The sequence below is a fragment of the Calonectris borealis genome, chromosome 7 (assembly GCF_964195595.1).
Source record: "Calonectris borealis chromosome 7, bCalBor7.hap1.2, whole genome shotgun sequence".
NCBI classification, from domain to species: Eukaryota; Metazoa; Chordata; class Aves; order Procellariiformes; family Procellariidae; genus Calonectris; species Calonectris borealis.
The window spans coordinates 20,780,179-20,794,234 of NC_134318.1; the positions used below are offsets into that span (position 1 = coordinate 20,780,179).

The following is a 14,056-nucleotide window of genomic DNA, read 5'->3' on the forward strand; positions in this document are numbered from 1 at the left end:
CTTACCCTCTACCCCCAAAACTACACAAGCTCACTCTCTACCTTAGTTGGTGGCTGCTCCACTTTGAGATCTGGAGGGTTGGCCAGTAGGTCCCTGGCGAGCTCTACGGTTAAGCGGCATGCTTCATTACTGTATCCATGTGCATACAAGGCCTCTGCACAGGCAAACAGGATCTGCAAGAAAGATCAAATGGTCATATTCAAACCACACTCCCCCACGCTGGAGCTAGCCTGCTCAAACCACTTGTCTCAAAGACTGCAAACACAATTCACACTTAACTTCTGCAGCAGGTGTTATCAGAGTCCTCCTTGCCTGGACCTTCACCACCATCCCTTTAAGCACTCTGCTAAAAAGCCTTTCTTCCATGATTAAGAAGAAAGTGCCCTCCAAGTGCTCTAAAAGATCAAAGAATAACTCAAAAAAAACTAAAACCCAAACTGACTGACTATTTCCATGCATCTCCATTTCAGCTGCTTGCTAATATAGGTGCAAGCTCTAAACGTATTTTGAGGTTATTACATGAATGTGACACAGTCTATTTAGATTGCCCCTGGCTTTCCAGAGAATTTCTGCTTACATGGTTGGATTTAAATTTTTCCTGATGGGCATGTCTCAGTCTTACTTAATTTTTAATCTCAGCTCAATTTTGCCGTTTCCAAGAGTGAGACTAGGGAAAAAGCACACACTGTTTTGCCTACATCTGTAAATCCTGGAGTGTGAGATGGGACCAGCTAAAACTGGGACACACTTAAGTTAGCACAGAAATAGGGAGTCAAGTCTGTGGGAAACAGAGGTGTGATACCACTGCATTAAGACTGTAGATACCTTATGATACAATGGGTTATGACGACATTATAGTTAAGCACTTGATTTAATAACATACTAGGTTAAGTATGACAGCGAGGAGAGTGGCGACACCATGATGTATACAATACATAAAACTGCAAAACAATGTTTTGAACTAGATTCAACTCACCTCCATCCGGTTCTCCTGCTCCAGAGGCTTTATACCAGCAAATATATCCTGCTCCTCTTCATTTCCCCCTTCAGCTTTGTCATCATCTTCCTTGGCTACCTCTTGTGGATTCAGATAGTATACCTGGTAATCGTCTTCCTCTTCACCATCATCCCCTCCCCCTGCTGCACCGTTCTCTCCCACCTCTTCTGGCTTCAGGCTCACACCACCGCTGTTCTCATCTGCAGAAGGCAGGTCGTCATCACCACTACCCATTTCCCCCACAGGATCCTTGGGCGATTTCTTGGCCATGGAACTGCTCCTGACACTGGGCTCAGGTCCCTCAGAGAAGTACACCCCACCATCCTCCTCAAAGGTGTCTCTGTAGCTCCTGCTCAGTGGGCTTTCTGTAAAACTAAATGTGTTGCTGGCTTCTGCACCCAAAGCCAAGCTGCTGTCATCCAGGCTCATCTCTGCCAAGTCCGGCTCCAGAGAGCTGTCTTCACTGCTCATGCGGCGCTTCCCACTATGTTTACTGGTCAAGCCTTTGCTCACTGGCAACTTTGCTTTGCCCACTGCAGTCTTATACACAGCTTTATCACCTTCTGCTGAAAGTCGTCTCAGAACCCTCTGTGGCGTTTCAGAGACAACTTTCCGCTTTCCAGTAAGTTCCTTCGGACGAACTGCTGGTTCCTGGGGAGAGGGACGCAGCCTGTCCCCAGGCTGCAGACATGGTCCCCCAGGCTCCTGTCCATGGGTTCTACCAGCCTCACAGGCAGTTTCTGCACACTGCAACCGGCAGCTCCTCTGCTGGATGGCCTTTACCCAACAGAACGAGTTCTTCTTGTCAGTGCTGCTATATGTAATCCCAGGAATGGGATAAGCTTCCTCCCAGTTGAAGTAACAGGCTTCCACAGCTGGCTTGAAACCCTGGAAGAGCTTCTCCAGTGATTTCTTGTGCTGACCCCTCTTAACATTATCTATGACCTTCAGCTGCCACTGTCTGAGCTGTGAGCAAAGGTCCCTGCGCCTAAAAGAAGTAAGAGGACAGGTTAGAAAGCAGACACAAAACACATTTGTGACAAACTACCTCTTAACCCACAGAACACCTCCTCCTTTTGGTCAGAAAAATCTTCTGCTGAATTAAGTATAGACAGCATTAGTAAGAAGACAGGCTGAAAAAAGGAAACAGGTATATTAACAACTAAGTCCTAGACAGGCCAATGATATAGAAACAAAATATGAACAGTACCAACATGAAAGCATGATACAAACTGGGAGGTTTAAAATTAAATACTGTCTGCTCTGTTTGCTTATCTGCCCCAGATAAGGTATTAACAATGTAAGCCTCAGCAGTCTGAGACCAGAGGGTGCCATGGGGAACTGCTCTTGGAATCATTCATAAAACAGTTTGCAGCAGCTGTGAAACGGCCCTGTGAACAACTCCAGTCAAGACGTTCACCAGTACAATCTAAACAGCCTACCCAGGGAAGCACAATGCCAGATAGGACCACCTAATCCACCTCCCAGGCGCTTACCTCTTTACCCTGATATGCTTGTCTGGAGCACAACAATTTAATTTAGGATTTAGCAGGCTGTCCTCGGGAGACAGCAGCCCTCGGCAAGCCATAGGCACAGAACAAGCAAGACAAAAATAACTGATGTTCAAATAACTCTGAGGAAGAAGCAAGCTGGTAGGGTTATATAGATTTAAATTACACAGCAGTTAGTCCTATGCCCCATATTACCACGGGAAGAACACAGTATTTCTGCATTGCCCAGCTCCAAGTCTCATGTAGGGCCTAAGCATATGAGCAAGGCAGTCTAAATGGAGTACACGTTTGGGTGATCTAATTCAAGAAGAGGAAAAGACATTTCTAGAAATTGCACCAAGTGTCCCAATCAACTGCCATCGTGTTTTCTGCCACACATTTCAGAGATCTGAATTACAAGCCCAACACTTCAATTCTCTTAGATTTCCTATCAAAAGCAAAAGCACAACAAAATCAAATCAAAACAGGGTGACCCAAATTAGGTGCAAAGGGTATTAGGACAAAAGGGTCTAAACAAAATGGACTGTTTCTATTTGTCCATTAAAGAAATTAATTAACAAGAGAGCAGACTGGTAGGGCTTAGTCAAGGAGAGGATTTTCAGAAGGAAAAAGAAGAAAGGGGAACTACTCAGGAAAGCTAACATATGGATGACAGCCTGCAATGAATTAGGAATGAGGTAGCAAGTGTCCTTATGATTCACTGGAAAGAATAGCAAGGATGGGTAGAAGAGGGTTCTTCTTGGTGACTATTCAAACACCAAGAGAATAGGTAATCAAGCAGGAGCATTTCAATTATGCATGAGCTCAAGCAGGAGATCTGAGCCAAATAACTCAAATGTGAATACACATAGCACAACTTCATACTTTATTAAAAGCCAAAATCTTTTATGGTTTTTCTATGTGATCTGATTGATGTGTGTGTTTATTTTAAGCCTTAATCCCAGTTTCCTACAGTTTTTGATTTGTCTTCATCTCCTATATTTAGCTACTTCATATAGTAAACTGTACAAGACAGAAACTGCATCCATTTTAGGGTCCCTGATATACCTTACATAGATAGGGCATTTTATTAATGTTACACAACACTTCACAGAAAGCAAATCCTGTTAATGTGTAACTATTGAAAATACCGTCCTGTTTTCATTTGTTCTGAAAAACTTTTTCTGAGCGCTTATAGCACATTAAACTTATTCAGTACATTCTACACAACACACTTTGTAGACCAGATGTACAAAACAAATTATTACCATGTCAACCACAGTATCTCAACACGAGCCCTCAGTACCTCCACTGCTATTCAACTAGTGCTAAATAAAGATGACAGTGATTTACCAAGGCCCAATATGGTTTAGAAACCTGCAGAAGTCTCACAATTTTTCCCCACACACACAATTGAAAACACTGACTGAAAATCATACACCAGTGACACTGTTTACCAATACACTGCAGAGAATAAACTCCGTAAGAGCACAGAAAGCAAAAAATGGTTCATCTTGAAATAGACAACAGTGAATGTTGTCTAAACAGAAATCCATTAAACTGCTGAATAGTTAAATTTAGAAAGCATTAAAATTTATTGGTAGTCAGTGTTATCATTCAATGAAATGTTCTCCAGTGGGACACTGAAATGCAGAATTACACTCACATGTAAAAGAGAACTCTCAGAAAACAATTTATTCACACTCTATGATGTTGCTAAAAGCGAGCAGCAATAGCAATTAAAGTTTAAAGTAATTATAGTGCTTTTGAACCTTGCATAGCACATAGTCCAGAAGGACTAATGGTTGAACAGGTAATGATACAAACACGAGACAGGAAGAAACTCTTGAGTGTGCCTGAATACCACAGAAGTAAATGAGAGACTGAATCTGATTCTGGTGCTCACCTCTGTGGACTAATAGTTGGGTCAAGGACAGCCAGCCTCCAAAGAACCACCATCTCATCACACATACTTGCACAGGCATGAGCAGCTACTTCTGACTGGCCATTGCTGCGTCCTGTGTGCCCGCTAGCACTACTGTGTGATGCAGATGTTCGCACGCTGTACCACCAGCCGGTTATCTGCAGAAGAAAATGTTCAGTGGAGCTGTGTTGTGGCCAACATCTCATCCCCTGCTCTCACTTAACCTCATAACCACAAGGAAACTGGATCTGTAGCTAGCACCATGTTTTCATTTGACTCCAAAATAACTACGAGTATTAAAGAAGTATTGGTTTGTGAGAACTAAGGGCCTCTCAAAATTTCTCTGTTTAGAAGACACGTGCCCACAGAACAAAACACTCACAGGAGGTTCTCTTACTAGAGGCCTTGGAGTGAAAAAGTGAACAAATGTGATAAATGAAGCATTTCCTTTTCCCTGCTCAAAGTTGAGGTATGTGATAGAGCAATAAGGAAACTTACACTGCAATTACAGAGTGAGATCAGTGTCCTGAACTGTCAAAGGAAACCTTTTTCCTGATATTATTTTTAAAAATATAAAAAAATTTATTACATAAACCCATCAAAAGATATCTTCTAGAAAAATAACAAAAGAATCTGAGATTCGACCACGCAACATATATCTTTAGTTTTTATCAAAATGATAGCTCATTTGTGAGTGCGATGTACTTTGTTTAGAAAAAAAACATTAAAATAAATCACCTTGACTGGGCAGAAATCAAATCAAATGTGCTGAACAAGAGTTCAGACTCCATATATTAATGTTAAAAGAATTGAGGTATTTTGGGACATCACTAAATCAGCACAAAAGCAAACTGTAACATCATTTTAGTGTGGAGAAGCACATGCCCATAATGCATAGAGACTGTTAAAAAAAAAAATTTATTCAGTCATGGATTGTATAGGCACATGGCACCAGTCACTGGCTCAGCCTGGTTCCCCAGAATTTCCCTCCCACCCCCAGCAAAGAGATTTGAATACCTGCTCATAGTTGAGACACTGGTCAGTCAGAATCTCCAGCAAAGGAGCTGCATTGCTATCCCGCCTCTTAAACATCTCCCGCACAATAGAAAGCAGGTTCCAGATTCCTTCAGGCTCTCTTCCTCGCAGGGGACGCAGGAGACAGGCCCACTCGGCAGCAGCTGGTGGCTCCGTGGAAGAGAGATACATTGAATTCACATCACTGTAGATAAAACAGAAGAGCAGGGATGAGAAAAAATTAAATCAAGCACATCCATACAAAATCCTGAGTATATTCTACATCAAGAAGTATATTTGCACCTTAAATGGGACAGATAGGCATAACCTAAAAGACAGGATGCATGACGAGACTGAGAACACCACACAAGGAAGGTATTGTGCAAATACACTGTGCTCTACTGAAATAACATTGGACAAGCTATGCAAAAATACAGTCCAGAAGAGTGACCACGAAACTAAGCATCCTTCAGTCCATGGCATCACATAAGGGTACAGCCTATACAGTGAATGAGCTTACAGATTACATGAATATCACATTTTCCCTTCAATAGGAAACAGTTTACCTGAAAACAACAGGAGAGGGTCCACAGAATTTATGAAGGGTTTTCTTTATGTTGTCACTCAGAGTAGATTCATCTAAGTACCAGGTGCTTTGATCTGATGCAGAGGGTCCGGCAGTGGGATCTTGACAAAAGAATAACACATATACAGTCTGCAGGCTTTGAAGCTATTTTCCTCTGTGTGCGCAACCACAGAGATTATAGGGAGCACACAAGCAGTGTTACTCAGTTTATTTCACTCACTGCAGAACTCACTATTCAAAACTATCTCAAAATGCTATCATAACATTACCCTAACCACTGAAAACACTAAATTGGGAGACATGGCTGGCATGCTGAATAGTAGCACTACAACCAGTGGGACCAGGAGAAATTCAAGGACTGTGCCAACAGAAACCTCATGAAGTTCAGTGAGGAAAAATGTAAACGTCTGCACCTGGGACAGACCCCATGCATCAGTACAGATTGAAAACCAAATGGCTGAGCAGCTGATAGGGTTTGGTTATTACGGTGGATGCCAAGCTGAACACAAACTAATGGCAAACTTTCACTGAAAACACAAAACAAAAGAACCAACCTGCAAACTGGGCTATATTAAGAAAAGCACAGCTAGCAGATTTAAGGAACTTATATTATCCCCCTCTACCTGGCACTGGTAAAGTTACACCTTGAATATTGTATCCAGTTTTGGGTGCCCCAGATCAGGAACAATACTGAGAAAACAGAGAGGATATAGTGGAGGGGTATCAAGATAGTTAGGGGCACGGAGCACATGACCTATGAGGTGAGACTGAGGAAGATGGGCTAATTTCATCTAAAAAGGAGAGGTTGAGGGGTGATCATTAACAGCCTACAACTACTTGGAATCACAAACACAAATCACAACGCAGACAAAGTCTTCTTGGTAGTAGAAGATTATAAAAAAGAGTATTCATACTGGACATTAGGAAAAAATTCTTGACCAAAAGGGTAGTGCAGCACTAAAATAGGAACACTCCATAATGTCTCTGGTAATCAAGACTTGGCTAAGCTAGCCCAAGCCACAGCTAACCCAATGTAGTGTTGCAAACAGTTCCATTTCAAGTAGGAGGTTGGAGACGTCCCCTCCAATCAACATCTCCAGGAATTAACACTGACTTAAAAGGAAAAATCTTCTGTTAGAAAGGTGCATTGCCTTCCTCTCCATATACTCTGAGGCATCCATTACACCAGCAAGTACCTGTTGCTGTGCCTATACTTATCCCTCTTCCTTGACCTCCACCTGCAATCCCAGCTACGTGGTAACAGACCACTTCAGAAACTCAATGCAATGGAAATATATCCACTTCCTATCTGTGACACAGATTACTGGAACAAGATATATCAAGGTTACCTGGGGCTCCACACACTGTGTTGATGGCAGTAGACTGAGAAGATAACAGCTCATCCAGCAAGCGCTGAGCAGTTGGAAGAATCTGAAAACATGAAGCAAACTTTCAATATACACAGTATTTCTTATCCTGATATACCCAGCCAAAGATCTGCCTGGTTTTTCATGACTGAAGCATAATTTCAGAAGTATCAAATACACACAGTCATATTTTCAGAAAAGACTATAGCGGGTGCTAAAGATTATACAATAGCAAACCAGCTGTTACACTTTCTTGTCTCCTTTCTCAAAGGAAACCTATATCCAAGGCTTACTTCCTACATTCACAGCCTAAGCAGTAAACAAAAGCATCATAGGTTATTAGTTCCCTTCTCATTTCTTGAGAAGTAGGAGACCACAGAGAGTGACACTGCACCTAATTTTGAGAGATACGGAAGTGACTGCAGTCAAGGTCACCATTTTCCTGCACTTTGAATGTTCCTTATTTCTTGTTCCTAAATAATTTCTCTAAAACCCAAGCTAAAGGGAACAAAGAAGCAAACTATAAATTACATCTATACATAACCTTTTGGGCAAACTTTAGCTTATTTACCATCCTGTTAGCGAAGGGACTATATATATATTAACTCAGACTCAATAGTAAACTAATGCAATCTCAGCACTAAACTAATGCAATCAGAGCTTCTGGACAATTCAGAGCATGAGCAGAGAAGGCTCACACCTGCAAAATCCTAAGCAGATATACCATTAACGTGCTCTTCTTTGAGAAGAAAAAAAAAATGCACAGTAGAAAGTGTTTTTTCCCACACTAAGTCTGGGCTGAAACCGTAGATCCATTTAGTCTTTAGCATGCATGCTTACAACAGGTTAGGCATATAGTTAGGATTTAAATGACTTGCAACAGAACATCCGATATCCCTCCACCTCTCCCCGCACAACGGCTGAGGATAAAGATCACACTTACTGTAAAGCAAGGCACATTCAGTACACCTATACTTGCAAATAATATGGACCCATCTCAAACAGATGGAAGAAAAACAATGCTTTAGATGGGTATTTTGCATTTGAGTCACATGAAGAAACAAACTCAGCATTAAACTATTCTTGTACCTTTTTCCACTACTACATATTTTAAGTCACCACGAAGCAGAAAAGTCACAGATCTAGGCAATGTCACACCTTAAGGTTGAAGTATCAGGGATCTGCAGTGACTCTCCTTCAGGCATTTTTGCCAAGATATTAATATTTAATTGGAATAGGAGTACTGGCTTCATGAAGGGAAATAGCTCTTGGGAGAAGAACTGGGTAATAAATTCCAGCGGCTAAGAATCACTGACATTTTCATAGATACAGAAAACACTTTCTACAGAGATTTTGAAAAACATCTCCTTATCTAGCTGCATTCCTACAGACCACCTTCCCTTTACACTTGAAAGTAATTCAGCATTATATTACTGTACCATAATGTAATTCACAAGCTGGAAATAAGGATAAAATAGAATAATGTGTACAGCCTACTCTAATTCTACATCATGTAGTCAAAATACAGGGTTGTGGTGGTTTAACCCCAGACAGCAACTAAGCACCACACAGCCGCTTGCTGTATCAGAGTATCTATCTCCACTCAGAAATCCTGAAGACTGGCAATGAGGTTGTTGGAAGAGTCTGGGGTGCACCTTGCCTTTTTCAAGGGAATTACACAACACAGGTTAAGATGCATCTGCCAATAAACCCCAAACTTTTCTGTTGGGCAGCATCCATCAGATTATCTGGCAAGACAGTAATAATTAAATTAAATAATCCAGATGTTCCTGGGTGCACAGCTAGTATACATGACTGACGGAGAAATAAACCCTGCAAAGAGGAGCAGACACAGAATATTTGGAAGCAAACAATTCACATGCCATTCAGGAAACAACTACCACCCTGCTAGCCTTTCAAAATCCTCCTTTATTAAGCACCAGACTATGTGACATAAAGCTCCGAGTCCTTAGGGTAAGAAGAAAAGCTTTGTCTGTTATGTAATGCAGCAAGAAGCACACACTATTAGTGCTGAACTCTCAGCAACAAAAAAGCAGTATTTTTATATCACTTTCATATTATATGATTCCTCTATTTCCTCTCATAAGAAGATCAGTATTTCTGTAGGAAATTTAGAGGACATTTTAGCAATAGAATATCTTAGTGTCCCAAGCACAGCACCATAATATGAATTTTAGGCACATGCTAACAGTAATCTGACTCCTACTTAAGACATTATGCATGCACTACTGAAATGTGACAGATACCCATGCAGGCCAGTTTTTTCTCAATGTCCTTTGGTTGAACCAACAAAAAAAAGTTGCCAAGCCTGTACATTTTTAAAGCAAACATTTCACAATCACTTAGGTATTCTTGTGTATTTTGTGCAAGCATTTTAGGCAGATGATATAAATGACCTGACCTTGAACAACATAGATATTTAAGGAATAAGAGAGCAGATTTTGCCTTTGACTAACAAAATTTCCTCTCTATTACTTTCCATAACCCAAATGATTCTTATGAATCACCAAGAAGCTACACCGGGGGAAGTCAAAAGGGCACCAATTGGGTGCATTAGAAAGTGCCCACCTAAGGCATATACAACACATTCCCTGGGTAGTCTTCTCCACTTAACTAACCAAACACACAAAAAAGAAGCAACCTGATTTGTTCTGACCTGTTTTTCACCACCATGCATTTATTTTACTGTGTTTGATCTTCCACAAGCTAAGTGCGTGTTCATGCTAATATGAATAGCCACCACTCTTCTTTCTCTTTTTAAGACACTTTTAGTCTTTTACTTGGCAATAGACAATTGTCAAACAATAGAATAGCAAACCTGAAAAGAGCAAGAACTGAAAGCCTTCCCAGAAACTCACAATCAAATAGCAAAACTGCTTATCTTGCAACAAAAGACATCATATAAATTGACCCAGAATAAAGATAACTGAATTTAACAAAAAGTCAGTCCTATCAATTGTCCCCTTTTACCTGTTGTGGAAGTTCACTGATTAGGTACTGAGCAAACTTTTGCAATTGGTCTCTTTGCAGCCGAGACAAGGACTCAGAAACAGGTGCTCGTAAGCATACCGCAGATGCCTGAAGAAAGAAAAGGAGATATAAACTGCCATTAACAGGTCAGACTTAAAGCTGTGTCCACTGAATGGATGAAGTGTCATGAATAGTAGCTGTGCTGATGCATATCACGCTTAGTCTTGATGGACAATTTTTTTTTCTGTAATTATGTGGTGTGTTGCAGATAAGATGCAAATAAGCTGTCTAGGCTTTATAAAAAGAGTTTTTAAGAGTTTCTTTTCAAGGAAACTGCTTTAACAGCTGTGCTTAAGATCTGTTGTTGCTAGCAATTGCACAAATACTGGCAGGGATTTCACAAACAAACCTCTAAAATAGGACATTATTCTTTAAGCTTCTGGCAAACCAACCAGCTCTGTGGGGGGCTGTTTCACAGAATCACAACCACCTCATTTATCTCATTAGAGGCTTTTTCTTCAATCTTAAAATCAGTCTCTTTCCATATCTTAGAACAACTTAGATAATAAAAAAAAACCCCACCACTTGTTTCTTAACCTTTTTTTCACTCTACAGAATAAAAAATGCCCAAATGGCACCTACCTAAAATTTAACCTGGAAACAGGCAAGAGCAGTTTGATAATAAAGATGCTTCTGATATTGATTTGTCTACATAGAGCAATACACCTTAGCTTGTAACTTGCTAGTGTTAGCAGTCAGTATATACAAACATGAAAATCCCTTCACTATAATTTTTCAGGTAGAAGACAGGATTGGCAGGAAAAGCATGATCTTTATCTTACACATGGTCCAAACTTTCCGAGTGTAAGTAATATAAATGAAAATTTGTTTCCTTATCCTCATTCTCCATACCCACCTTTTAAAACTGGGACTAATAATTCAAAGCGGAATCCGTTTTTTTGCCAACTCCCTGGTCCTAAGTACAGAAAGTGTACCGATATTCCAATGATTTCACAAGAGTATCAATTTAAGCCTATTACAATTGTCCATTGTGAAATATTAGCATGCTTCAGCAGGTTATTAGCACTTATTTAAGAATCTGGAGTTGATCATAAGCATGTTAGCTATAAAATGTTCTGTGACAGCAGAAAATCTTCTGTTGCTTTCAATCATGCAAGCTTAATCCTTCCTTAAGATGTACTTCTCAGCTTCCCAAAGACTGAGGAAATTAATCTGTATGCAAGACTGAACCCTCAACTTGTGTATTTCATGTTAATTCTACGCATTTTCACCTGGAGTTCGCTGGGATAAGAAACACCTACTTTTCACGCTACACAAGGCCACACAGAATACAAGCGGCCAAATAAAAACATAAACTTAACTGACTGTTTGAAATCTACAAGTCAAAATGACATTTATCTGCCTCAGTACGTGTTAAAATGAACGGGTGAACATAAAGGCCAACAGTGATCAAAATTACTTTCCTTCTGCACTCTGAATGATCAATCAACCAAAAGAAAGAGCTTTCAAATCCCGTATTTACAGAGACTTTTATTAAAAGACTAACTATTGGTGACCTTTCACTCCTTGCAGAACTGAAGAAAGAATGAGTAATTCTAGCATTTAAATGAGAAACAGGAAGGGGCCAAAAAGGACTCTGTATCTACCCTTAGCAATTTGCACATTATCAAAGGACATTCTGCAGTTTAGAGCCTCAGACAATTCACTCTGCAGACTACAACTGTGAGTGCACATTTGCACAATCTGTAACCAAAAGGAGTGCCAAGAACAACTTCCCTAAAGAGCGTGCATGTTACATAAAACTGTAATGAGGAGAGACTCGTGCCTAGGGGAGAGCAGAATGTGTTTAAAGGCCTACATTGTGTATCCGGAAGAGGCAGAGCGCCACGACGTGAGCACACCACTTGGCCCCAGCTCCGCAGGTACAGCTGCATGACGTGATCCTGCATCGATCAAACATTACCGCCACATTGTACGCACCTTTGGGTGGCACCATCTGTGGGGGTACCACAGTGGCACTCAGATGGAAACCTGTTAAAATTCAAAAGTCCAACGTTACTCTTCTGATGCTTGGGGGACAGATTCAGCTAGCACGGAAATTTAGGTATGTGCCATTTAAACAGCAAAACAACATGCCTAGCAACAACATCCATATAGGGATGGACGTGGATCTAGAGTCTCCAGCACTTGTTTCTCCCCAATCAGCTACAGCAGAATATTAGCAGAGAGGCATAACATGTTATAAGAGGTTCAAAAATACCAGCTTTTAATACATTAATTTATTTATATATGTATTTCTATTAATACTTAACAGAAAAGCAGAACTGGATAAAGCCATCCCTGAAAAGTGTGGTTTTTTCATCACAGGGTCAAAGCTAGACTATACATATTTTACTCATGATTTCTATGTTAATTAACTCTGGCAACAGTGCAGAACAGGCTAGATGACTTCTTCAGAATTATTTCTATGTCAGTCAACTTTCACAATTTTACAGTGAACTAAAGGAGGCAGCACTTACATCTGAACACTTACTTTCACTTTGTGGCTTCAGAAGCTACCCATTTCTCATAAATTATGTACCTCCTTGCAATTTTGCGAATATCCCATTTTTATAAACCATGTACTCAGAAGACAAAAAACCCCTCTTGCTTAGACTAAAATCAATGGAAAAACGAAATTTCAGCAATAACACTTGAATGAATCCAGCCCCATTAATCTGTGATCAAACAAATAAATTATGCATCTCATCTCAGCCAGGATGACAAAGAACTTTAATGAGGCTTGGCTTCGTGTAAACTCATGTACAATGCATACCAGTTGTAGTCATAATGCAGCTTCCTCTACAGATAATGGTTATCCAGAGGCACACATATTACGAGCAGGAAAAGGCCATCAGGAGCATGAATCTTCTACTTGTCTTGAAGGTCCCTATCACCAGTTAATCACTCTCTACAGCAATGAGAATCAGCCTCAGAGCCTTTTTGCTAGTCTCAAATTCAGTTTTAATGAAGCATAGAAAGCACCAAGGGTATCAAAGCCATAACCAAAATTCAGTCCAACAATATACCTTAAGTGAAAAAATATGGCTTGGGACAGATGATTGAAATAGTTTCTCCATCATCAGCACAGAGAAGTACATTATAAATCCACACTACTAAGTTTTTATTATGATATTGTGAGATTATTACAATGATGGTGTTCAGGAGTGCACGTGACCTACTAAATCCCATTTAAAACAACGTGCACTATTTCTTCCTCAAAATATAATCCCTGTGCCAATACAAACTTGCTCTTACCTTGCTTAACCTTTCTATTTCTCCTGTTCACCAGAATTCAAATCCTCTTCCTGATGTGGGTGATTATTTTGATTAGTACACATAATGTCACCCAAATTCTTCAGCCATTTTAGCAATTGGAACAGAATCAAAACAAAAGAAGGCATTTCACCACAAAATTACTGCACTGCTTATTACTAGCTACAGTTCTAATTTATGTTCCACACTTGGATAATACAACCCAAACAGTTCGGCTAGTCCTTCTGTTATACTAGAAGCATCTCAGACTAATGCCGAAATGCCCTAATTTTCACAAAAGCAAATTAAGCATTTCACAAACTGGAATTGTAGCAATTCTGTTTGAGAAAAAGAAGTATTCGAAAGGCGTTA

General features: G+C 40.2%; 1 protein-coding gene across 3 annotated transcripts in view; it reads right to left on the reverse strand.

Annotated features, from left to right (window-relative positions):
* ZSWIM8 (zinc finger SWIM-type containing 8) overlaps nucleotides 1-14,056 on the reverse strand; it is a 63,623-nt gene that overhangs the window by 17,910 nt on the left and 31,657 nt on the right. For all 3 annotated transcript variants that reach the window (XM_075155355.1, XM_075155354.1, XM_075155353.1), the window contains exons 4-11: nucleotides 12,249-12,421; nucleotides 10,370-10,477; nucleotides 7,361-7,442; nucleotides 5,992-6,112; nucleotides 5,429-5,630; nucleotides 4,394-4,569; nucleotides 977-1,985; nucleotides 42-173 (exon numbers count right to left, since the gene is read on the reverse strand). In XM_075155355.1, coding sequence (XP_075011456.1) covers nucleotides 42-173; nucleotides 977-1,985; nucleotides 4,394-4,569; nucleotides 5,429-5,630; nucleotides 5,992-6,112; nucleotides 7,361-7,442; nucleotides 10,370-10,477; nucleotides 12,249-12,421 — 2,003 coding nt within the window. The remainder of the gene's footprint in view (nucleotides 1-41; nucleotides 174-976; nucleotides 1,986-4,393; nucleotides 4,570-5,428; nucleotides 5,631-5,991; nucleotides 6,113-7,360; nucleotides 7,443-10,369; nucleotides 10,478-12,248; nucleotides 12,422-14,056) is intronic.